The sequence below is a fragment of the Colias philodice genome, chromosome 25 (assembly GCF_061535455.1).
Source record: "Colias philodice isolate Cphi_HAF_F1 chromosome 25, ilColPhil1 Martin Lab GWU primary, whole genome shotgun sequence".
Classification (NCBI taxonomy): Eukaryota; Metazoa; Arthropoda; class Insecta; order Lepidoptera; family Pieridae; genus Colias; species Colias philodice.
In genome coordinates this window covers 4,956,421-4,983,687 of record NC_143110.1, presented here as the reverse complement: position 1 = coordinate 4,983,687, position 27,267 = coordinate 4,956,421, and the positions used below count along the sequence as shown (strand labels likewise).

Here is a 27,267-nt window from a genome sequence, read left to right as displayed (position 1 = left end):
GAGAAATCCACACGACATCATACTTCAAAAGAATCGAAAAATATGGCTAATGTCTGCCATACACGTTGCGATAAGTTTTGTATGCGTTTATTGTAAATAATAATTAAACAACATTAGAACAATATAATATGCATTAAAGAAAATATAGTAAATTATAGGACTCACCTAATAACATCAAGGTTAAACATGATCGTAATTTATAAATTTATTGTATCAGGGAAAGTGTTTGTAAAATTAAATTAAATGTAATTATCTAGGTAATATCATTTATTGTAGCTTTATCTAAATCAAAATATTTAATGTAAGTAATAGATTAAAATGAAAACTGCAAAATTAGAAATAAAAATTTTGAAATTCAAAGAGGGTAGATTTACATTTTTTTTAATTCTTTCGTAACTCTTTTTACAGCACTTCATTGCCACGCATCCATGTGAAAAGTTTTAATTTATTTAATTTACATTTTTATTATAATTATTAATATTTTGTAGCATCCAGATTTGAAGAAAACTTTAATGGAAAAATAATTAAAAACCTATAAGTAATTGAAAAATTTCACGTGTTTAAAGCCATTTTACTGTAAGTATTTTAAACACGTGTACTGATAATATAATTGATTTTTACAGAATGGCCTTATACAAATTATACATTGTATTTTGCTATATTGCCGCTGCGTCTGGCCAATTTGTGGATGAAATGCAGACTTTTACAATAGAGTGCCTTGAGGAGAATGTATTTGAATGTGTCGACGGGGGCTGTATATTACAGGATCGGTACTGCGATGGGAATTATGATTGTAAGGATGGCAGTGATGAAAACTTTTGTTGTAAGTAGTTTTATATTATATATATGATCATTATGTTGGCATAAAATGGAAATCAAATAAAAAAGTACAGAGAAACATTTAGGCCCTCATTTAATTTTAGGTAAGTTCCGTGCTCGCCGCGCGCCCGCGCGGTTGGTATTCATATTATTAACATATTATTAATTTGACGTAATTTATAAGTGATGACTGATGAGATATTATTGGCTCATTTTATTTAATCACTTGTGGTTTATTGTCTGTGCACATTCAGCGGGTAGGGTTCTCAGTAGAAGCACCGTAGAAGTATTTTATACTAGCGGTCCGCCCCGGCTTCGCCCGTGGTACATATTTACGTTTTCTTTTCATAAGAACCATCCTCGTACTTCAAAGAATATAATAAAAAAAGAATTATCGAAATCGGTTCAGCCGTTCACACGTGATGCCGTGACAACGCGAAACGGGTGCGGACCCGCCGCCTTTTTATAGCTCCCGCCGCGAAGCGCGTCGAACGCGGCAACTGATACACAAAAATAATCCTTATGGCATGTAATTCACGCGCGATGACTTATAGCGTATTTCATGTATAACTTTGGTGTTTCTACACCGATTTACATGATTCTTTTACTATAACCTGCCCAGGAGTATGAAGAATAATTGTGCCAAATTTCGTTAAAATCCGTCGTGTAGTTTTTGTTTCTATAACGAATATACAGACAGACAGACAGACAGACAAAAATTTTACTGATTGCATTTTTGGCATCAGTAGCGATCCCTTATCACCCCTTCATAGTTTTTTTTTAAATATATTTCATGTACAGAATTGGCCTCTCTACAGATTTATTATAAGTACCTATAGATAATATGTACTTACGCTTCCTTAACAGCAAATCACACAGCCAATGCTGTATATTGCAACGAAACGCACCAGTTTGAATGTGCTGACGGGAAATCTTGCATCCCTAACTCTTGGGTGTGCAATTTTGACCCGGATTGTGAAGACGGCAGCGACGAACGTAATTGCACAGTTACTGTGATCGCGCCCAATGTGAGTTATATTTTGTATTGATATTAACCTAGTGCTTAAATGGAACCACTATTAGTTATTACTACGTAGTAATAATAGGTAAATGAGTGTGAGCTTTTGGATTAGATTCATGTCTTATTATCAGACCAGCGGTCGTCAATTTTTTTACTATTAATGTATTGAGGGTAAAATTATTTTAGTGTATATTTACAAAATAATTTAACACCCCTTAAAGTTTCGAATTTAGATAGTCGTCGATATGATTGATATTGGAAATTACATATTAAACTTTAAATACTAATTTATACGCCGTGCATTAAAATATGCTTGATAATCTTTTCATAAACATTTTTTCTCTTATAGGCAACATGTAAAGGTTTCGCATGCGACGGCAACCGCTGCATATCGACATTTTGGATGTGCGATGGAGCATATGATTGCGAAGATAAAACTGATGAAGATATTGAGAATACTTGCCGTTAGTATTTACATGCATTAAATAAAAATTGCAATTTATTTTTTATTTACCACTAACTAGTATTTTTTTGTATGATGTAGCACCCTTAATAAGATCGAGATTGTTTGTAAAATTATTATAAATTGTAATGTTATATGAATTTTTAAACGTTCTTCTCTATACGTGGGTCTATACGTATCTGGGATAAAGCACTATGATCAAGGTGCGGGTAAAAATTATTAGTTACATTTAAAAGTGACAAATCTACATTCATGATATATTTTTTTAAATGTGATTCAAAATTGGTTATAAAAGACACTTCATTGAAGACTACATTCATCATTTATTCATTATTTGTTCTAAATTAGAAGAAAAATACATATCTATGACCTTTTTCTAGGGCATGCGTTAAGACCAAGAGAAATGAACAGCGGTGTGAACTGCAAAATCGAAATACCAGGCTTGTATGAAATGAAAGAATACGCGTGTCTTGATCGATCGTTCTGTGTTCCACGGGATCACATGTGCGATGGTATCAAGGATTGTAAGGATGGGAGTGATGAAGGCACTTTCTGTCAGCATTGTAAGTACTGGAAAAATATTGTGTCATGACAAAAAATGTCTATGGTCAAATGTCTTGAGATTTTTGGGTCGGTGGGTAGTTGAAAAAAAATCGAATTAACTAACCCATTGAGCCCCGAACGGCCCGATCGGTCCACGACACAATAGATTTTCTATGTGTCTGTGATTCCGGGGCTTGAGTTATTACAATTAGGTACTATCGTATAAATATGCTGTATATTATAATTATTATATTATGTAATAAAATGTAATACATTATACTGGAGAATAAAATATCATTTATGATTTTGAATGAATTGAATATCATTATGATCGATCATATCATGAAATGAGCAAATGTACGATATGGCCAAATATTATTTGCGTTGTTTCGTTTAACATATTTGTGAAATCTGATAGATATGATGATGAGATAAAACGAATTTTTCAAAACCATCTCTCATCAAACAACACAGGGCACAATGTTCGATTTCCTGTGTAACGCGCCCGATAGGACAGGGCTGTACTATGACTGTCAAAGTGCACACTACAAATACAATAATTGTTTTCAGAACGTTTAACATAATTGTTTAATATATTATGACACCGTCTCATGCATTTTTTTTTAATTTATTGTATGCCATGTTTGTTTTACTGCAATACACTTTTTTCATCAAAACTAACATTTCAGGGCACACAATGTGCGACAATTTCCCCTGCAACGGTACAAAATGCGCTCCGGACAGATCAGGGCCGTACTGCGACTGTGAAAGTGCGCATTATAAGTACAACTACACTACGCAACATTGCGAGAGTGTGAATAACTGTATGGACGATGTGCCGTGGTGTTCCCATCAGTGTGCGAGGGCGGGGGACACATTCAAGTGTGTGTGTGAGCCAGGGTACGATATGGACTTTGCTGGGTACCTTTGTTATGCGCCAGGTTAGTTGCGGATTTTGTTTGGTAAGGATGAAGAAATCTCATTGTCGTTATTCTAGGTATACGTAGTTTGAGAGCTGAATGTTTAAATTACTCAGTTTTTATGATTTTATGGAATTTTATATAGAAGTATAGAAATATTACACAGGGGAGAACAACTTTTTTTCAAATACCTACTTTTAATTACAGATCCCGAAGCTATGCTTTTCTATAGCACGCGTAATGAAATTAGGTATATAAAAGTTAAATCGAAAACTGAAAGCGTTGTTGCTTCTGGAATTAAACAGGTACGGAAAATAGTTTTATGTAAGCTTATTCTCCTGATGAAGTATAGAGTTTGTATGCCTATACGTTTTATTTTTATAACTACCCACATTTTCTATGCAGGCACATGGAGTCATTTATGATGGAATTTTTGTATACTGGGTTGAAACAGCTCAAGGTCATCAGGCTATTGTCAGAGCACATTTAAATAACGTATTGGAAACTAAAGAGGTATGAATAATTTTTACACAAATCGATTAGTTAAATTAAAAAAAAAATCATACGAATTTGAAAATTATCAACTAATTGGCAGTTAAAACCTCAGTCTACCCATTATTGATCTTTTCAAGATACCTATATACCTATATATTGTACCATAGAGTATTTTCCATTCTTTATATCATTTACATTAAATCTTTCACAAAAAAAAATTATTAACTTTACAGGTACTCGTAGCACTAGGTCTAGAAGACCCAGGTGACATAGCTATAGACTATCTAGGCGGGAATATTTACTTCACAGACGTGGAAAGGGGTGTTATCTCTGTCTGCAAAACGGATGGGTCGGTGTGCAGTGTGTTACACGCTGATACTAGACGGCCTAGATATGTTACCGTGGATCCTAGGAATGGGTGGGTAGTTTGATTATAGTAATTTGGGATTAGAAGTAATAAAATGGTAGCTTAATTTATTTTTTGACAGTAATGGTAAGGAATATCTTTGAATCTTAAGTATTTTTTTTATACTAGTTCTAATTCTATATTTTTGAACTTATCGAAAAATTGCAGTTGCCATTTTGTTAGTACAATGATAAGGAGCAATAAAATAGAGCCTTATTTAAAAATTCAAATTGTTACGTACGGCTGATCATACAAATCATGTGTAAAATTTCACACAAAATTCAAATTGCCCTTAAAAGAAGGCGATCATCAACACTATAATACATCTTTACAGTAAAATGTTCTGGGCGGATTGGATGGACAGACCGCTTATAATGACGTCAGTAATGGATGGTACTCATCCAGAGATACTAGTGGATGTACTGGGAGGTTATGCTACAGGCCTGGCTTTGGATGCCGCTAACCATAGACTGTATTTTGTGGATGGTACCATTCGAGTGGTCAAGTTGTTCGATAAGAATGTTTATGTGGGTATTAATTATGTAAATTCACACATTCAACAGTCTCTTTAAAATAATTTATCTCTATTCCCAATTAAAAACGATCAAATAGACCTGCATTTAACTATCGAGATTATCTCATCACACTGCCTGTACCAAAAGCAGTTCCTAGATCAAAGAACTGACAAGAAACTGGTAATTATTTATTGAAATTTGTGTTGAATATTACTCACATATGTATATAACTAGATTTTTTGTATGTTTGTAATTTATTAAGCGGGCTAAAAATACACAAACAACTCCGACTTTCCACCTTCTTGAAAATAACTTTAACAAATTTCATATTTTTTTTATTAATTTAGTCACTATTCGAAGAACCATATCACCATCCATACACGATTTCAATCTTTGAGAACACAGTATACTGGAGCGAGTGGACGACCAAAACTATACAGACGTCCGACAAGATGCACAGTGATAAACGAGCTGTGCTTATCAGCTTGGACGAACCGGTTTTTGGTGAGATTTTCGTTATTTGTTTGATTTTGATTGTGATTTTTTGTGTATAACTACACTAGTATAAAAAACATTAAGACATTGCTTAGTTTATTTACAACTAAAAAAATTACTTAGCTTTATTTGTGCAAATACATTAAGTAATTTAAGTAGTAATCTCTAATTGATAATTTTTTAGAACAACGTTTTCAAAACTCCCACAACGCGAGGTTTTGTTTCGTTTTTAGTATTTGGCGCCCCGCGCCATCCTAAAGCCGGCCCTGGATTTTGGCGCCTTAACGTAATTAAAGTAGTGTTTTTTATGGATTTGTTATTTTTGGTTGTTGTTTATCTTGAAAAATAGAAAACTATAAATGCTGTTCAGATGTACAATAAATAGCTGCAAATTGGTACAATTCAACAAAAAAAAAATTATTCAAGAGTGTTTTTAATATCGTTTTTTTATTATATAAGCGTATTATTATGGTTTAAATACTAAATTCGCAATCATCTTGACTTAAAATAAAACTTTATTACAGATATGCACATATACCATCCACTACTTACCCCACAAGACGTGCACAACCCGTGCACGCACAATGGATGTTCGCACATCTGCATACCGACATCCAACAGCACGTATGCGTGTGCGTGTCCAGAGGGGATGTCGCTGGATGGTCGAGTGTGTGCAGGTAGGTGGGATGTGGTATGTTTAAGATTTGTATCGAAAGGTATTTTTCAATAAATTTTTAGTTTTTAATTTCGGACGTAGTTTTTCATTCCGAATAAAACTCTATATTGTATAACCAAAAGAAAACTCAGAAAAAGATGTTAAAAATACAAATTTGTTTTCACGTTATGAATACAATAAAATATTACGTACTGTCTGTACCCAAATATGTACCCCTTTCAATTTAAGTTACAGTTTGTACCCTAAAGTGTTCTTCGTTTATATTCCTGATTTAGATTTCAATTTTATTCAATTTTTGTATCTTCTAAATGAGTGAGAGAAAGAAAAAGAATTTGATAAATTCTTTTTCTTACCATCTCTTCTTCTATACGTGACTTTTGAACTTAAATAACCTATTTAGTACATTTGCATTTCTTTTCTCCTAAAATTATACACAATTATAATATTTTCAGCTATACCAGAATACCGTCCACAGTACCTTATAGTAGCTAGCGGGTCTCTATTCACTCGCATACAATACAATGTGTTAGGCAACCCGGAGACGCATACCACGCACTTCGATATAGCGAGGGTACAGGCAATGGCGTATGATAATTTTAGAGGTTTGTAGATTTTTTGTACTTAATAGGGCTTTTATTGACATTAATATGGTAATCTATGTTGAGGAATGGATTTATGTATAATTAAAGTATTGTAATTAATTAATAATTTTGTTGTTGAAAATGTAGGGTACTTTTGGTAATTTGTGAATATAACTGCAGAGTATTCGAATTTCTCAGTCTTGTACATTTTACTAAGTATTTCTTGTATTACGATAAAAGTATAGGCTTTTTCTTATAACAGCATAAATATTTATTATATTAAATATTTATAATATAATATAAGTAAAAGCCTACTAATATTATGTACTTACATAATTTCTATATCATTTTTACATAGTAACTACATATTTAGCAATCTACTATTGGACTAATATTTATTTACACCATTTCTTTTAGATACTTTATTCTTATACGATGGTCAGAGGAAATCGATTAACTACATCAATATGAGCGATTTCACTTTGGGCGTGACGCGTCTTTTTGAATATAACGCATTGGAGAATGTCATCGATATGGGCTATGGTAAAGTATATTACATATATTAATTTAATACAACAAAAACAGGTTTTCTTGTGGATTTTACTTCATTTTTGTACCTTTTTATTACTTGGTATTGAAAGTATTCATTCAATCCTAAAATATTTAAAGAGTTATCATTTATATAACTTAAAATATTTTTATTTTTTGTCTGTAATCTATCAACAAGAAAGTGGTGTATGTTATTACATCGCTTATAACTCAAAAACGACTGAACAGATTTTAATAATTTTTGCTTTGTTAGATACGTCTCCACTATTTCTAAGATAAAAGCGATAAAAAAATACGAAAAAAATCTATAAAAAACTTTCAGATTACGTATCCGATGCGCTATACATCTTAGACGCGGGTCGTCGCATGATAGATGTTATATCTCTGAGGACGAAGCAAAGAACATTGATACATCGTTTCAGTGGCCAAGAGATACCTGTCAGCTTCTGTATTGTACCGGAATATGGGTAATTTACTACTTTTTTATAACTTTTTTTACAAAATTTTCCATTACATAAAAAATTTTATAATTTTGGATATTCATTGCGATTTTATGATGTTCTTCTTAATCAGTCTGATTTTTTTTTTTAGAAATTAGAAAGCGACTTAGATTCCATGTTTTTATTTTTTTTAAAATAAGTGAGAAAAGCAGAATTTTGCCAACAAATAATGTATTTATCTTTCAGGCGATTATTGGTGGCCTTAGTTGAAAGTGAATCTAACAACGAGATTTATATAGACAGCATGGGATTGGATGGACAGGATAAAATGCATATTCTTACTAATAATATACTAGGTAATTATTAGTTGGTAAAATGTATTTTGTATAAATTTTTATAATTCTAATCTTTAGGAGGGTAGTTCTCCATAATTTAGGTATTACTAGCGACCCGCCCCGGCTTCGCACGGGTGCAATGCTGATACTAAATACACTACAGAAAAATTGTGAACGTTGTATAGGTATAAAAATATAGCGGCCCGCTCCGGCCTCCGGCATCGCACGGGTATAAAATACATATATAGCCGGGCGGCCGCAAACGCTACGTCCTGCAATTTTTAAATCTGTAATATCTTCGAAAATATTCACTTAAATCATACGGTGTAAAGGGCCATATAGATCTATATTAAATGAACAATGTATCCATGGTATTTAATTGGTTAAGGATTAATGCTGTATTGGTTAAAATCTCTTCGAAAATTAGCCATTATTTGTCGTAAAAAGTAAATGACAAAAAAAAGTTATTGTGGGTTATCCATAAGAGATAGACATATACCATCGCGGACTTTTCTGTAGACCTTTTCAATGTGTATAATACTTAGTACATTATTTTGATAAAACTCGTAGGGTTCAGCCTGCGTTTGCAATGTAAGCGGAATAAATGTAATTTTTTACGACATCACATTAGAAACCTCAGAAATAACAGTACTTCTCCACTACTTAATGGATCTTATTATACATATAAACCTTCCTCTTGAATCACTCTATCTATTAAAAAAAACCGCATCAAAATCCGTTGCGTAGTTTCAAAGATTTAAGCGTACAAAGGGACATAGGGACATAGGGACAGGGAAAGCGACTTTGTTTTATACTATGTAGTGATCTTTTTTTAGGTCCAAATATCCGTTTAAGGTATTCTCCTGAAATGGACATCGTATACATTGCTGATGAAGGTCATGGGATTATCGATTATTTCCACCCTGAAGGTAAGATATAAGTAATAAATAAATCATTATTTTTTTATAAATCTGAGCATCCTTAGAAAAAATCGTGTAAGTATACTTAAGTGAAAAATAAATTATAAAATGTTTTTAACTATTTTTAGGCACGGGTAGAACTCACTTCCGCGAAATAACTACAACAATCGCGAATTTAGCCGTTACGGATACGCACGTTTTTTGGACAGACAGACATACACAACGGGTGTACTGGGCTGATGTACATAAACATGGACATGTTGTACGTAGAATGGAGTTGTGTGAGTAACTATTACATAAATACTATAAGTAAAATTTGTTTGTTTTTTTTAAGTGCCAAAAAGGCAAGGAAGTTGTGTAAATGTAAATTAAATTCCATTCCTACTCCTAGAATTATTTTTTGTCGGATATTTCTTTGTCAGAAATTTAAATATGTTGGTATGTATTTTTAATTCTTTGTTGTTATCATTAAAAATTATTGATCAATCAAAAGTCCTGCTAAGTTTCAATTTATTTATGACACAAATAAAACTTTATGACCATTTTAATACTATGAAATTGTAATCATACAATATCATAAATAAAATATTTTCAGCAATATTCCCGAACACGACATTCCTGCACTTACAAGTCACATCCCCACCGCCAGATCTCAAGAACCCTCTCACTAAACACGCGTGTTTCCAAATCCCATCACCGTGCTCCCACATTTGTGTGCAAATCCCACATCCCATACCACAAGACCTCGATATGGGATATAAGTGTATGTGTCCCATCGGCTTGGTATGGGATGGGGAAGCGTGTGTGGGATTGGTGGAATGTAAGCTACATGAAAGTTATTGTTATAAGAGCAATGAGTGCTACTTGATGGGAAAGAAGTGTGATGGGATTAGGGATTGTAGGTACGGGGAGGATGAGGAGAGTTGTCCACGTGAGTTGTTTATTTTTTATTTTTTTAGGTGTTGATGTTTAGATGTAGTTGTGTGTAATAGGAATAATATGTGCTTGTTTTATTTAAAAATATTTTTTGTTTTATAATGTCATTTTTGTATAAAAGCATACTCAGTTGAAAGCTGATAATATTGATTAAAGCAATAAATTTTAATTTTTAATCTTGTATAGAATTTTATTAGAAAAAAATGCATTTCATTTTCATTATTAAGGTTTTTATAGTTATTCCGTGTTGAGAAACGTACAATTTTTAATTTCTAGCCCACATCACTCAAAGTTCCCATTGTGGTTACGGACAGAAGATGTGTAACAATATTTGTATTGGCAAAAATGATATTTGCAAAGATAATGTAGCTACAGGTAATGTTGTTTAAATTATTTTTGACTAAATAAGAGATTAATAATGTGTTTTGAAAGAAAAAAAAACTACCTAATTAATGCCTGCCATACCTATTACACGTAAGAAAAAATAATTTACTATTGAGATATGTATTGTATAGCATCTTACGTGGTCTCTCTCCAAAAAATCATCATACATGATTGTTTGGGGTTTTGACCGTGTATTAATTTTAACGTATTAATATATTGCTGAAAAAGTATTAAGTATTGCTATTTATTTAATTTATTATATTAAACAAATTTCAGTAACATGCAGTCCAATGGAAGTGCAATGTGTGAACACGTCTATATGTATAGATAAATCGTCTGTATGTAATGGTCTGTCTGATTGTCCCGAAGGCACCGACGAAACGCCCGCCGCTTGTAGCACTATACAATGTTTGGATACTGAGTTTACGTGAGTTATTTAGTACTTATACTATTTTCGTATTTGTTTATTTCTTGGTTCGTTTGATGATTCTTGTTGTATTTGACATATTTCTTGTTTATTGATACGTGTCACTTCTTAATTGTTATTTGTTACTTGATACTTGTTACATGTTAATACTTGCTGGTTACCTGTAACTTGTTACTTGTCACATGTCATTTGTTACTTGTCACCTGCTACTTGCTACTTGCTACTGGTTACTTGTCTGTCTTGTTGACAGTTAACTACTTATTTATAACTAGCTGCTCCGCGCGGTTTCACCCCCGTGGCTCCACCCGTTGGTCGTAGCGTGATGATATATAGCCTATAACCTTCCTCGATAAATGGGCTATCTAACACCGAAATAATTTTTCAAATCGGACCAGTAGTTCCCGAGATTAGCGCGTTCAAACAAACAAACAAACTCTTCAGCTTTATAATATTAGTATAGATTTTATATCCGCTACCTGCAATCAACAATACCAGTCCCTATTATTTTTATTACTTGTTTGCTAATCTGGGCTTATATATTTTTTCATTACATTAAATAACAAATATGACTTTATATACAGTTGTACATCGAGCCCTTGTATTCCGATCTCTTGGAAATGCGACGGATTTGATGACTGTGCTGATGGGTCGGATGAAATTAATTGCAGTAAGTTATTAATACCATAGACAAATATATTAATTCTCATATTTTACAAAATATCAGAATTATGTTGACCAAGTCATTTTGGTGAAAATATAAAAAATCAGTTTTTTTTAAATTCCAAATATGAACATGTTGATAAGATATTCCGCTATCCCATGCCTAAATTCAAGTACCTATTTTAGTGGATTTAAAGTGAAATGAGTCTACTTGTGTCTGTATCAGTTTCTGTTTGTCTGTTACACTACTGCTTACGGCTTAACCAATATCGATGAAATACGAAATACCATTGAAAATAAGGCAATTTTATCCTAATATGTATTTTTTTTTGAACTTTTATCTGCTCCTCTCCTAGTCAACGACTAATTCCAGATTACATTAAAAAAAAAAAAAATGTGTGGTTTTATGAAACCACGGTAAAAGCGAAACTTTTTTTCACACTATACACATTTAACTAAAAATTTTTCGAATAATATTCCATTAAGGGTATAAAAATCGCTTTATCAATCTTAATTTTATACTTGGAAAATTGGAATGATAATGGGAAATAATAAAATTAGACGTCCTCTAACTAATATTTTTATTCAACTCTGTATCTTATAGAGTACGACTTACATAATACATACTTAACAATTATTTAGATAATATACACATATCAAAAAACTGAAAAGTGAAAACAATAATTTATTATCGTTGAGTCATTTTGATCCGTTTTTTCAATTATTTTCAATCATTCTATTATCATTCCATCTTCATTATGAGTTTCACAGTTTATAATGTAACCAATATTTCATGGTACTTAACTAAAATACGTGAACAGTGATTTACATTCGATTTTTTCAATGTATCTAGTAAAAACCGCATCGATCGTTGAACCATATCTCGTGGTGGGTATATTTTTATCATTTATCATTTCAAGATTAAATACTTCTCTCAAGTATTCAATGAGTGGAGAAGATTCTTCTTTCTTGAAATCTGTATTAAAATCACCAGACAAAATAACAGGCATTCGTGAATACATTTCTCGAGAACGGAAGATTTGAGCTGATGACGTAGCAAATGGAGCTAGATGAAAACCTAGAAAATCCATTACATCATCTATTTTTTATTTACTTTAATATATTATATTGACGCAATCACGAGTTTTCTGTTTTCATCAAGTTGACAAATAGCTGCACAAAAATCTCCCATAGCAGATTCGGAAGCAGTTGCTTGACTTACACTCATGTTATTGATGTATGCTTGCATTACTGAAGGAACCCTCAATGAATTATCATTGTTTTTTAGTATAGCTACTCCACCATATCGAGAAGTACTATGTTTCTGCCTACTCACACAATGAAAATTGGGAATATTTATTTGCTCATTATTTTTCAAATTAGTTTCACATAAAACAAGAGTACTGATTGATTTTGTCACACTTGCAGAAATATCTTTCGAATGAGCTCGTAAGCTTTGGACATTGAATGATATCATCGAAAAACCCCGTCGACTCATAATGAAATTCGAGATTTCATCGGTGATAGTAATCAGTGGATTCAACGAAAGTCGCTCTAATTCTATTCTCAAGTCTTGTGTTTGTTTAGTAACTCGACAACCAGTGTGATAAATTTTTTGTTGTTATCTTCTGACACGATGTAAAGACCGTTTAAACCAGTCACGCGGCTAACACCTTGGCCACGGACACCGGCGGCGCGACCGACGGCGCGACTGGCGGCGCGGCAATTCGCGCGGCGCGACGGGCAGTTGCGTTCGCCGCCGCGACCAGTGTAGACGAGGAGACGAGATGGCTTTATCAAAGTTAGCCCGACGTTGTTTGGAGAGTAGCAGCTTTTTTGCTCAAGATTTAATGTTTGGAAGATATAGTGGAGTACACGAATTAAATAGAAATCGTGTTACAGACGGAGAATTCCACCAAAAATATGAAAAATATAGGCATGATGAAAAATTATGTTGCGGGTGGCTAGACTTACAAATAGCTGGTCTAGCTAGAATTTCTGCAATAAAAGCTTCCGTCTCCATTTTCGCGAAAAAAAAACAAACTATTTTAAATTAAGTTCGCTCCGGGAGTAGTCGCCGCGTCTGCCGCTCGACTCCGTGGCCTGCGCCGTAATAACTCATACATTTGTTTCGATCGCTAGTCGTGCCGCGCGATTCGCTCGGGGAAATTCGCCGGTCGTCTCGCTGGTCGCCGCTGCGCGTGGCATGCCCAGTACATTTCCATACATTTGATTCATTCGCAAGACGCGCCGCCAGTCGCGCCGCGCGAATTTTCGCTATAGCGAATTGTCCGTGGCCAGCACGTAAGAGCTACGTAAACTAAATCTTGAGCATGATTTTTTTCGTAATGATAAACAACTTCACTGTACGTTCCTCCTTGTGCTTTATGAATCGTTGATGCATTGTAAGCTGATAATGGAAAATGTTTTCGTTTTATTACAGTACTAGCTTTCCGCCCGCGGCTTCGCCCGCGCAGTCTAAGAAAAACCCGCATAGTTCCCGTTCCCGTGGGATTTTCGGGATAAAAACTATCCTATGTCCCGGGGTAAAAAGTAGCCTATGTCCTTTCTCGGGTATCAAAATATCTCTATACCAAATTTCATGCAAATTGGTTCAGTAGTTAGGCGTGATTGAGTAACAGACAGACAGACAGAGTTACTTTCGCATTTATACTATTATAGACTATAGTATGGATTACGCTGACGACCGTTGATTGGTGATGAAGTTGATAATGACAAGATTGGCACGGAGGATCTATTAATATTTAATTCCTCGATGAGCAAATTTTCGTCGGATTTTTTTCCCCACATTCTTGTCCGGAAACAGTTACCATACTCTAATTAATTTAGTATCGTCAAATTCAAGATGTATCAATTTCCCTACATTACCGTTAGCGATTCCGTCTTAACTTGAAAAAATAATCGAATTCCTGATGGACACATTTGTTTAGCTTCGTCTTCAGTGAACATTCTTGATTCGATAATATTTGTTTCCTCTAAACTTAACTGTGATCCACTACCAATTTTTGTTAAAATAGACGAAAACACTCGATCTTCTTGACGCATTACTTCATGTAAAATGTACTTCGATGGCTCCAAGTAAATGCATGCTCGCCACAAAAAGATCTTCATTGAATCCTGAAACAAAAATCATTATGTTAGTATTTTACATATTAATGCTATAAGTACTCTAAATCAAAACAGTACCTGAGTCTGGATTGTTCTAAAATTCAATAAATGGATTTGCATCATGTTGTATAAGCGGCAAAATTTCAAGGTCTTCCTCATTTTCATCAGGGTGACATAATTTTCTGTATGCTTCAATAATTTTGTCAATATCTAAATTTGCTTCGAACTCTTCACGACGAGCTAAAATCAGTTGTTCGTTTTCTTCATAAATTTGATTGAATCGCATTTCAGCCAAAATGTCCCTTTCTTTATTACGAAATGGAATGTATAAAGTAACCATTTCACGTTTGTAGTCTAACATTTGATTTGCCATATCGTAATGTCTATAGCGTACGATCCTTGGAGTTTTCCGTCGGTAATATATGTACTTTATTACTTTGTTGATTAATGTTTTCTTCTGGTGCTAACTCTTCTTCAATGTCTACTTCATCTTCTGAATTCGAATTTTCGTCTGTAAGTGCAGGTTCCGACGGGTTTTGTCCAGATTTGACTGTCTACCAAGCAACAAACTGAATCAACGAAATATCTTCTAATTCTACAGGTCGATTTTCGTATTTTTCGAAACAATTTTCTTTCCAAATATTGGTATCGTTATCAGAAAGTCTTTCTAATTCTTTCTGTTTTTCGAATACGATGACGTTCCTGAGGCCACATCGTAGGTGTGAATTCAACCTTAAGCGTTGATTTAGACATTGGTTCTCTAAGAAGAAACCATGCTGCTTCTTGGCTGGACATTTCTATTCCAAAAGATCCAGTAGTTCCCGCTGAAGATTACTAGTGCCTCGATTCGATTTGTTTACATACTCCGCAACGTATGCAGCACAGGAATTCTCATCTATAATGTATTGGATATCCATGTTCGACTGCAAATGGTGAAATATAAATGGATTAAAGAAGTTATGCCATTTTTCATTAGGATGCCGTTTAACGAAAACCATTGGTCTTGAAATTCCAGCAGATAGAATTTTATGATAGTCCTCATCTGATGAAATGTTATTTTTATTATAAAAATCATCAATATCATCGTAGTTATTGTTTTCGAGATTTTGGTGTATTGTTTTATATCTTTTCTTATACTCATCATAAACATATCTTTCATCATCAGTAGATTTAGCCAAAGGCTTGAGTAGTATCGTTGACCTACTAGGCATGAAAGGGGCGTTGAATCTGCATTTTCGTTGATTCCGATCATTTTTATAACATGTAAAAGTGTGATGGTGTGTGACTAGATTAATATTTCCTGACGCTTCAGTGCTCGATACTGAAATTAAATTATCAATAAGCTGAATAGTAGAATTCATGTCTGCTCCAAACGAATCTTTAGGCGCCTCATTCAGCCAAAGTAAAATATGAGCATGAGGACTTCCTCCGTCTAGAAATTCAATCCTCTTGAAATAATGTTGAACATAATGCTTACCGAATGGGCTAATGGTTTTATGTTGGAGAATTTTCATCATGACATTGACGAGTTTATTGAAATAAATAGCGCATGTTACAGCATCTTCATTTATTAATTCTTCCTTGACTTTATAATGCAGCTTCCATCCACTCATCATCAAAAATACTGTTGGCTTACCAAGTTGCCGGATCATTGCAAAGAGGTCTTTCTTTCCACTTTGCCAATATTGTACTGAATTCGTGAGATTAGGCTTAGGTGGATACTCAAATCCATTGTGCACAGCCAAATTCGGTATTTTTCCAGCAGTTAACGAGGTTTTACAGGTTGCACACACAAGAATGTCTTGCAACGAGTCAGTTGGGCATATTTGTTCTAAGATTGCATTGCACGATAAACGAATTGATTTCAAATCATTTTTGAACCATACTCTATCACAAACAGGGCACACAAAACCAAATGGATTATCCTCAAATAAGGTTTTAAAAAGATTATGAGCTCCGTTATGTCTCATATAAAATGTATAGATCGATGAAGGATTTTCTTCTGCGTGGGTTCTTCGTGTTTTCAATCTTCGTCGGTACCGACGAAAGCGTGCGCCCGTAGGAGTAGAGGTGTTTGCATTGCCAGTTGTATCTTCAGGAGCCTGCGGCGAAGATTCATGGTTAAAAAATTGTTGAGGATGATCGGATGAGTTTTGAAATTCCTCTGGATTAACAATTAATTCTCGACTTGTACTTGTATCTCGACTTGTACTTGTATTGCTGTCACTAGTGCCTCGGTTAAAATTGGCACCTGATTTTAGCCGCTTGCATTTTTGACGATACCTGCGGCATCGTTCCGCATTTAGTTGCTTTTTATGTAAAAGTTTTGCTGTAACAATATTTTCAGATGCAGGCTCACCACTTTGAACGGTACTAGTACTGGGCATGGTATCTGTTAAATAAAATTAAATATATTGAATGGATCGAACATAAATAAAAAAATAATTAATTTAATATTCATACAAAATAAGGTAAATAATAAATTCAAGTACTCAAAATTGAAATAAATCCATAAACAACAAAGCATGCACAGCAAAAAGTTCTAACAATTTTAATAAATTCAATATAAAAACTTCGTTAACTCACCAAGACCTTTTTTCCTTTTTCTATAAGCACGTGCTCTTTCAGCGTTCTGTTTTTTACGGCGTAAATTTAATTCATCGTCATTCATTTTTTTTGCACTATTCTTTGCTTTTTTTCCTCGTTGATCAGTTTTTTGGACTCACTAGCTGTGTCGTCATTTACCAAAAGCAAATAAAAGTTTCACTTTAATAAAAAATGTTGTGTGGTTTTATGAAACCACGGTAAAAGTGAAACTAAGGCACAAAATTATCGTATTTGTACGATAATTATCGTACGGTTCGACCGTCACGCCAACGTCACGCGACATGCGCTACACAGACCAAAAAGTTTGAGACGATGTAATAAAAGTTTCACTTTAATAACAACATTTACATTAAACACTGACAAAAATTAAACACAAATAATATAGCGTGGAGCACTGGCACAAATGAGTAATAGTCTATACACCAGTGTTAGCAACCTGAAGTGAGCTGATTATCGTACCAGGGGCGTAAAATTATCGTACATTAGGGGTTTTTGGTTCGAAATTATCGTACTTTTTAGAATAAAGTCAATTATAAATAAATAAATCATATAAATTGTAATATTGATAAGTATGCAAGTTCTCTATAGTTAATCTTTGTTTAACTACCGCTGTCAAATCAACGGGACACTGAAACCCAAACGTTTTACGTGCCTTAATATTCATTATACTCTTTGGTTTTACGCGTGGTACAGACTACAGACCTGAACCGATTCCATTTCCACTTTATGTTCAATAAACGCGCCAAGTTTAAAATTCAATCTGACAAAATTTCACTGTTCCCATGAAAGTTCGATATGAAACACGTCAAAATTTCATATTTGTATGGGTGAAATAATATAAATTCTCGAATTTTGCCTGATAGAAATTATCGTAAAATCAGCGTACGATAATAACATGCTATCGTACATCGTACGTAGGCACCAAATTATCGTGTTTGTACGATAATTATCGTACGGTTGGGAACGCTGCTATACACTACACGGTCAGCTGCTGCAAACTATAGGCGCCGCCACATTGACCATGCATCTCTGAACAACGATCCATGCATTGACCTTAGCTCATTAGCTGCACTGACAACTGACAAGCGCCAAAAGAGCTTTCACTTTATAGTTTATACCAGTGTTACCAACCTGAAGCGAACTGATTATCGTACCAGGGGCGTAAAATTATCGTATATTAAGCGTATATGGATCGAAATTATCGTACTTTTTAGAATAAAGTCAATTATAAATAAATAAATCATATAAATTGTAATATTGATATGTATGCAAGTTCTCTTTCTAGTTAATCTTTGTTTAACTACCGCTGTCAAATCAACGGGACACTGAAACCTAACGTTATAAGGGTGACTTATAATAATATAAATTCACGAATTTTGCATGATAGAAATTATTATCATCGTATTTGTACGATAATAATTATCGTTTATAAATTATACCTTAGAATTATACCAACTCGGCAGCCGACCGTCACGCGTTTCACTTTAAAAAAAATATTTTTTGAACTTGATAATAATTAATTGTTTGTGTTTTATTATGTATTTACAGAGACAAAAAAATGTGAAGAAGGATATTTCCAATGTGGTGACTTGTCGTGTATCCCGCTAAACAAACGGTGCGATGGCCATTCTGATTGTTTCGATGAAATGGATGAAGACAACTGTCAATTACCGGAAATTATTGAAACGGTATTCAAAATTATTAAATTGTTTATGAGATTTAATAAAAGTATGAGATTTAGTAAAATTGTGAACGCAAAGAAGCGTCAGTAGGTATTTTTCCTTCTTTTTCTAGTAGTAAGTATAGGAATATTTTGTAGATATTATTCTTTACTACAGCGACTATTATAATTTCAGAGAATGGTTATCTGCCATTTAGGGGAGTTTAGATGTGAGCACAACTCCAGTATTTGTTTGCCGTTAACGGCTCGGTAAGAATTATTTTAAGAATTAATTTAACGATATATCATTTAATTTAGCTTCTTCTGATTTTGTATTTTTTATTAGGGTTAGTTATTACAAAAAATACGATATTTTAGGTGTAACAAGAAGGTAGATTGCCCCGGGGGCACAGATGAAGCAGGTTGCGATTTTCATTGCGCCCCAAACGGCTTGTACCCTTGTGCCCAAGAACTGAAGTGTGTTACTAAAAACCAGCTATGTAACGGACGGAAAGACTGTACCGATGGCTCCGATGAAACTATCGAAGCTTGTATTAAAGGTAAGAATTATTAAGTTGCGATTTGTACCCTAAACGGTTTGTACCCTAGTTTACTCAAGTACTTAAATGTTGTTACGTTAATAATGTAGAAAGTACGATTCAGTAATCATGTGAAGATCAACTAGCTAAGATACATATTCTAATTTTATAATCATTCTTAGACCAATGTTCCAGACCAAAGAAATCCCATTTTTTAAATATAATTTACTCTACTCAAGAAGAAAAAATAGGCAATATAAAAGAATGTGTTCAAAATTTTTTTTCAACACTTCTCCGTATATCAATAAAAATAATGAATTGCAGCAAACAAAACACTAGTATACGACAAAATAGACGTCATCCCGCAAACATGTAACCACGGGTACACGTGTAATGACGGGACATGTGTTGAGTGGCGGCAGGTGTGCGACCACGTGACTAACTGTCGCGATGGGACTGATGAAAAGGGACTGTGCTGTAAGTTTTTAAGTATTTATCAGGTTTAACTTAAGTTTTTCACTATTATACGTTTGTAAGTTAATTTGTAAATTTCAGTATTTCGGTATTTTTTTAGACATACTAAAAATAACTTAGGGCACATATTGCCACACGTACCCAAAGTTTTCCACCGTACCCTACGTAAATCTTATCCCCATTTAGAGTCACATCGTTTACAAAATCATTATTTATAGCCACACCCTGCAACACTTCATGTCCCAACTTCTGTCACCGCACCCCACGCGGGCCACAATGCGTGTGCCCGCTCGGGTACAAGCCACGTGGTGACAAGTGTGATGACGTGGACGAGTGTGTGAATGACGTGTGTTCACATGTGTGTCACAATATACCTGGGTCGTTTGTGTGCTCGTGCTACGGGGGATATGCTTTGGGGTGAGTTTGTTTTGCATGCAGACACGTATTTTTCGCATTATGGTAATATGGAAACAATTTTATATAGCGCAAGCCGCAATCTGACAGTGAATTAAAGTTAATGTGGAAACTAGAGAACGGAACAATTTCTTTTTTTTATTATTCCATTAAACTTATTAATAAATGAATACCCCCAAATATAAAAAACGTATAGTTTACGAAATGTTCAATATTTATTGACTGAAGCTTATATTCGTTGAGCTCAAATTGATGAGCTTAATTGTTTCTTATCGATATATCAACGTCATTTTATCATTTTCTTTTCAATATATTTATCTAACTATAGATCTGACCATCGATCGTGCAAGGCTATACGGGGAGATGCCACAGTACTGTACACTAAAGGGGCTGATATTTGGTCAGTGTTCGCGCACCACCATTATTTGGAATATTCGTATAGTAGAAGAATTGATGATCTGGATTATGATTTTAGGTAAATATTATTGCATTAACGTAATTTTCATTGTGTTTATTTCATCACTTGCTAATAAAATCCATGATATACATGCTAATACAACGCAGTTGAAAGATAAGCTAAACAGGTAAACAAAACATAGCATGTATGTATGAAACTGGCCGCTACCATTTTATTATTTGAAACCAGGATTACGGATTACTTGGGAGGATTACTCGTAATTACTCAGGATTAGGTACTCGCTAGTTGGAAGACAAACTAAGCGTTCCGTACTATAGCGAACCAAATAAAATGTTTTTTTCTAATATTTTCCAGGAAAAATAAATTGTACATAACAATAAGCAGTTCGGGAGAACTTATAGAAGTGAATCGTAACCAGAAGTCCTATTCCATAACTGCTATAAGTAACATTGGAAAACCTAGTAAGGTATTTTGATTATCCAATTGGAATTCTACAAATATTTTAACGAAATCAACTTTTTGTTACCAAGTGAAGATTTTAACATCGGAAAAATTGATTGTGTTAATTGCATATGTTTATGAAACAACAAAAAAGATAGGTACATATAATATTTCTTTTTTTATTTTTCAGGTTTCCGTAGACTGGATAACAGGGAATGTATATTTCGTAGATGCTAAGATAGCAGCAAGTTATGTAAGAGTGTGCAACTATGCGAAGAAAGTTTGCGCTCGGTTGCAGAAACTACCGTCAAATGCTGAGGTGTTTATCAAGTCAATTTGTATTATCTACTTAATGAAATTTTCACTGTAGTAGATTAGGTGCAGATAGCATTAAATATCCAGAAGTTAAATTGGTTAAAAGTATTCTATAAAAGGAGAAGGTTTTCAATGAGACTGTTCGTTTTGAGTTTGTTACCTCGGAACTTTCAAATGGGAGAACCGATTTTTATGCTTTTTCTTTTATTTGTAAGCTACCTAATGTTTTCCAGTTGGTCCTATTAAGCTTTGTTCTGACTCTTTGATCGTTTGAAATCAGTTTAGTTTTTCTACACCAATATTATAAAGAGGAAAACTTTGTTTGTTTGATTGTAATGAATAGGCTCATAAACTACTGGACCGATTTTAATGAAATTTGGCACAGATAATCTTTAGACCCTGAGAAAGAACATAGGCTACCTTTTATTGCGAAATATGTACCACGGGTGAAGCCGGGGCGGACCGCTAGTTTGTTATAAAATAATAATATAATTTTATAAAAAATATTTTTCCATTAGGTATCATCACTCGTAGTAGACCCGACCAACCGCCGAATGTTCTACTGTATAGTGGAATCACATGAGAGCTACATACGATCAGCTTCTCTCACTGGTAGAGATATATCTGATATAGGTACTGTAGCTAATTGTACTGGATTAGCAGTTAATGGGTTTAAACGGATGGTGTATGTAATGGATAGCCATACAGGCTTGTGGAGGATCAGTTATGATGGGAATAATAGGTAAGTTTTACTGGGAGTGGTTTACATTGCATACTTAATAGGAGAGACTTCTGTAGATCTAGATAGCATCGAAATGTAACTACCCCATAGGCAAAACTATTTCTCTATGCTGACAAAATGACATTTCACGCATAAGTATGCATTGATGAGCAAAATAATTATTAACTTCAAAATATCTTAAAATCTTGCCATTCCAACCTTTACGTATAAATCAATTTTTTAACACACTCAACATACCTAATATTGTATTTATTATTTCAGAGTATTAGTTATCAAAAACAACGCACACATTCAAAATCCGCACAGCCCAGTATTATTCGAAGACCACATTTATTTCCTAGACAACAACAAGCTAAAACGTTGTTTATTATACGCTGCAAAAACTTGCGAAAATTACTTCCATTTAAATGCGTCTAATTTTATTCTTCACCAAGAAACCGTACAGAGGGTAGATGTGAAAAATTCGTGTATGAATTATAAGTGTTCGAATGTGTGCGTAATGGAGGCGAAGCCGATGTGTGTGTGTGCGGATGGAGCGTTGGCTGCTAATGGGAAGTGTCCGTTGATAAAGCAAAATGAGGTAAGTATTGTTCTTTTAACAAATTTTTAAATGTTAAGACAAATTAAAATTTTAAATATTTGACGACGCGGTTGGCGCAGTGGTAAGTAACTGCCTACTGAGCCGACGGTCCCGGGTTCGATCCCCGGTCAGGGCAAATATTTGTGTGATGATCTCAATTATTTGTTCTTGGGTCTGGGTGTTTATCTATATATATGTATTTATTAAATATTATATTTATCGTCGCCTAGTACCCACAACACAAGCCTTAATTGAGCTTACTGTGGGACTAGGTCGATTTGTGTAATAATGTCCTATAATATTTATATTTATTTATATTTATATTTATAAAAAATGTTTGTGGTCAGTATACATTTGAAAAGGGCGGTAAATTAAAAAATCGAATCATTGTTACAGGTAATTATATTATGGAATAAATGGTATTGGTGATTTTGTACGCATTTGCATTGCATTTTATGATGAGTTTACCTATTAAATGTACTTAGTTAGTTGAATAGAAGAAAGTTATAAATAATATCTTCTTTTTTTACACTTAACATTGAGATCCTTGGTTCTAAATTGAGCATGTTAATAATTGAATTTTAAGCTTACATTTTTAAAGCTGTAACTTTTTATAAATTTTAAATAAGCTAGTTAGGTAAATATTCTGCATTCTATCATTATTACACTTTTAAATGTTTTTCCATACTAAAATGTTTCTAACTTTTCAGCTACTAATGATAAACGGCCAAATCCAACAAGACCCGATACGGCACTCCGTCACATTCACACTAACTATCATAGTACTTGTGCTATTCGCGATTTATATGTGCGTGTTCGTGCATTACCATTTCGTTACTAAGTGTAAGAGCCGCAATGGGACTTACATGCAGTAAGTAATGTTTTATAATTATTTGTTTTTACTTCACAGGTAATATGGCTATACATTGCATAATATTATAGAAAGAAAGTGGTAACTACTAACTATGTATTAATTGAATGGTCGGTTGTCGATATAATCGATAAACTGGAAGATTTTTGATGCTCTTCTTGGTATAAGATACTTTTATCATATATTTTTTTGTAGGTGGTTTGTTTCTTACAAACCAGCAACAAAAATTAGCACTACCTAGCTAGTTAGGGACAGTTTATTGTAATTGAAATAACCAACTTACACCACCATGGCATAAATATAAAAGAAAATTGTAGTATTCTAATAAGTACTACAGTAACAAAATACAATGTCTCGATTTAAAATAATAAAATCATCATCATCACAGCTAAAATGAAGTCGTTTTTTCAGAGTAAGATACCACAATAGACCCGATGCTATGACCGACTTCACAAATGCTTTCGCCGAAGTTCCAACTGCGGGGTAAGTATTTTATAGCACTTATCGAAATAAAATATACAAGGATTTTAAATAAATTTTAGTAACTACCTTTTTTAAATGGATGACCCAGAACTGTCTACAAGAAATTGTGACAATTTTACAAATAGAAGCAAGTTTATCTTTGTTATTTTTTTTACAATTTTATTATAAATTTAAATAGTTAGATGTTTTACTCAAAAATTACAGCTTGTACCCACACCACACGGCACACGTTGTAAAATGTACCCTACCAAATTGATACTCAGTGCCTCATCAATGATTAAATTACATAGTTCATTGTTTAAGTTAACATTTTTCAACAAATACTACCTAGAAATAATACATTTTCATGCATACCTAGATCACTGAACCGAGTTTGAAGAAATGTGGAATAGAGACACGAATAATCTTGGAAATTGGGTACTTTCTCGAAATAAAATAAATCTTGATTTGCTTTAAATTTTAAAAGGTTAAATCTTAATTATTCTAAGTTGCTTATGATTTACAGAGGTATTGGCCATCAGTTCGTTAACCCGCTGCTGTACGTTAGAACTATGTGGCAAGATAAGTTCAACAAAAACAAGCCTATTGTAAGTTTATAAATTTTAACAAGCAATATTTATTATTCCATCGGTTTTCATTATAAAAATGTAATTTCTTTATTGAAGTGAAACTTCTTTATCGGGGGTGGACAAAAATTTTGTGTAACATTTTTGCGTTACGCCGCGCGCGTGACATTTTTGCGTTACGCCGTACTCGTGACATTTTTGCGTTACGCCGTACTCGTCCAGTGAATTTCTAAAAAAAGTAAATAAGTAATTACATCTATTTTTCTAATACTTAGGTGTAATAATGGTATTTATTTTTCTAAGTTATTTATGTTTTGATTGTATTTTTCAATACACTAACACGTGGGTGGAATTATGGTATCAATTTTTTCTAATACTTGAATGTTGATTGTGGTATTTATTTTTCTAAAATTGTATTTAAAGTTAACCTCAGTTTTTGATTGAATTTTTTAACCGACTTCAAAAAAAGGAGGAGGTTATCAATTCGGCCGGTATGTTTTTTTTTTTTTTTTTTTTTTATGTATGTACACCGATTACTCCGTGGTTTCTGAACCGATTTACGTGATTCTTTTTTTGTTCGATGCGGGATGGTGTCGAATTGGTCCCATACAAATTTTATTCGGATAGGCCCAGTAGTTTTTATTTTATGAGCATTTTTGTCTGTATTTGTAAATGTTGCAAGTGCAAGTTTGAAGTCGGTTGTTTTTAACGCAGTTATTGACTTGTTAAAACACCAACACGTGGGCGAGATCATGTTATTTATTTTTCAAGTTATTTAAGCTTAACCTCTGTCATAATATGTATATACTATGTGCGTCATTAATTTCTGACTGTTTCGAGATTTCGACATTAGGAATTTATATTTATTACCTCTATTGTTCGAACAAAAATAAGTTACCGCCTTTAAGAACTTGCCGACAATGTAAGTACAGTATTGTTTCTTAGAAAACATTTTAGGAGTATACGATAATAAATCTATGACTCACGTTAACACGTGTTTGCTTGATTGGTGTTCAATTATGATTTTGTGAATTCAATATTTATAAGAATAAACCTCAAACTCTTTATGTCCAATCAAAATCCGCCTTAGTCGAAATCCTTTATAAGTTGAAAACTCTATATAACTCGAATTTTTTGGCGTCTCCCTTGGTCTTTTGAACTACCGCACGAGCTGAGCGAGCGAAGCGAGCGAGTCGCGGCAGTGGCCGGCGTAAATATTCAAATAGGTAGCGAGGAGCGAAGCGACGAGCATCTTAGGTTAACTTTTGAACTACCGCACGAGCCGAGCGAGCGAAGCGAGCGAGTTGCAGTAGCGGCCGGTGTAAATATTTAAATAGGTAGCGAGGAGCAAAGCGACGAGCATCTTAGGTTAACTTTTGATTTTTGAACTACCGCACGAGCCGAGCGAGCGAGTTGCAGCAGCGGCTGGTGTAAATATTTAAATAGGTAGCAAGGAGCGAAACGACGAGCGTGTTAGACTAACGTATTTCTGTAATATTGTATACAAGCTGTGCCGCGCGGTTTCACCCGCGTGGCTATGCTCCTGTTGGTCTTAGCGTGATAATATATAGCCTATATTACTCGTGGATAATGTAGCTTTCGAATGGTGAAAGAATTTTTAAAATCGGTCCAGTAGTTTATGAGCCTATTCATTACAATCAATCAAACAAAGAAACAAACAAAGTTTTCCTCTTTATAATATTACTGTAGATAGTAAATTATTTTTTGAAAAATAAGGTCATAAAGAAGTTTCACTTCTTACGTGTGTACTCTAGTACACGCACACATTTTTTTTTTATTATAATTCTTTTTGCATTGAATTTAAAATTAATTATTTGATAACATTAATTCTTCTTTATTACAAGTTTATTGATTTAGGATCAGTTTGTTAAAAATGAGGGTAGATTCAATTTATCTCAACGAATTGTGTACTTGTAACCAATACATATACATCAGTTCTATTTCTAACATAAATATGAAATACATTCCAAAAATGAAAGTTATTCTCAAATATCTTAAAAGAATACTATTAAATACTAATATAAACTCAAACATTAATTTATTCAATTAGACTACTAGATTTAGTAGCACTTTCGAATCGTCATTACATAGTATTTTTAACATTTACCACATATATGAATACTAATATTTTATTACGTTTACAGGGTACAGCTGGTCTCACCTTCGACACGCAGCAAGATTTATCAGACACAGAGTCAGATCTAGATTTAAGAGATACAAAGCAAATGCTACGAAACAGATAAATATAATTTTTCATGTTATTTAAAATAATAATTGAAAATATTTTATTTGCATATTTATTCTGCAGGCAGAATATTTTATTAAATTGAATGTTATTTATAAAGAATGAACTGTTATTGTTGAATATGAAATTGAATGAATTGTTTTTTAATATTAATTATAGTAAAAGTTTTGGATTATA

At 33.6% G+C, this 27,267-nt stretch overlaps 2 protein-coding genes across 6 annotated transcripts; one reads left to right on the top strand and one right to left on the bottom strand.

Annotated features, from left to right (window-relative positions):
* Nucleotides 1-394: 394 nt before the first annotated feature.
* Nucleotides 395-27,267, top strand: LOC149477362 (vitellogenin receptor Yl-like). 2 transcript variants are annotated; one of them, XM_089710877.1, is made up of 36 exons: nt 395-538; nt 624-823; nt 1,687-1,847; nt 2,190-2,304; nt 2,684-2,866; nt 3,536-3,787; nt 3,974-4,071; nt 4,172-4,279; nt 4,495-4,679; nt 5,002-5,194; nt 5,530-5,686; nt 6,202-6,354; nt 6,806-6,955; nt 7,352-7,477; nt 7,806-7,950; nt 8,170-8,279; nt 9,095-9,187; nt 9,307-9,459; nt 9,774-10,109; nt 10,391-10,489; nt 10,775-10,925; nt 11,507-11,592; nt 18,870-19,009; nt 19,178-19,251; nt 19,360-19,541; nt 19,845-19,997; nt 20,213-20,411; nt 20,737-20,883; nt 21,181-21,292; nt 21,458-21,586; nt 22,101-22,324; nt 22,586-22,904; nt 23,615-23,775; nt 24,187-24,258; nt 24,764-24,845; nt 26,990-27,267. In XM_089710877.1, exons 2-36 carry the CDS (start codon nt 625-627, stop codon nt 27,086-27,088), a joined length of 5,346 nt encoding a protein of 1,781 aa, XP_089567003.1. In that variant the 5' UTR covers nt 395-538; nt 624; the 3' UTR covers nt 27,089-27,267. The 2 variants fall into 2 exon arrangements, with proteins under 2 accessions (XP_089567003.1, XP_089567004.1); XM_089710878.1 differs by lacking the exon at nt 2,684-2,866.
* On the bottom strand, nt 12,150-18,332 carry LOC149477363 (uncharacterized). 4 transcript variants are annotated; one of them, XM_089710887.1, is made up of 6 exons: nt 18,311-18,332; nt 17,683-17,738; nt 17,301-17,443; nt 14,793-17,106; nt 13,890-14,723; nt 12,150-13,251 (listed from the first exon to the last, which is right to left on the bottom strand). In XM_089710887.1, the coding sequence occupies exons 3-4, from the start codon at nt 17,383-17,385 to the stop codon at nt 15,512-15,514; spliced, it is 1,680 nt and encodes a 559-aa protein (XP_089567013.1). In that variant the 5' UTR covers nt 17,386-17,443; nt 17,683-17,738; nt 18,311-18,332; the 3' UTR covers nt 12,150-13,251; nt 13,890-14,723; nt 14,793-15,511. The 4 variants fall into 4 exon arrangements, with proteins under 4 accessions (XP_089567013.1, XP_089567010.1, XP_089567011.1 ...); XM_089710884.1 differs by lacking the exon at nt 18,311-18,332 and having other exon boundaries at nt 17,618-17,738; XM_089710885.1 differs by lacking the exon at nt 18,311-18,332 and having other exon boundaries at nt 17,301-17,480; nt 17,670-17,738.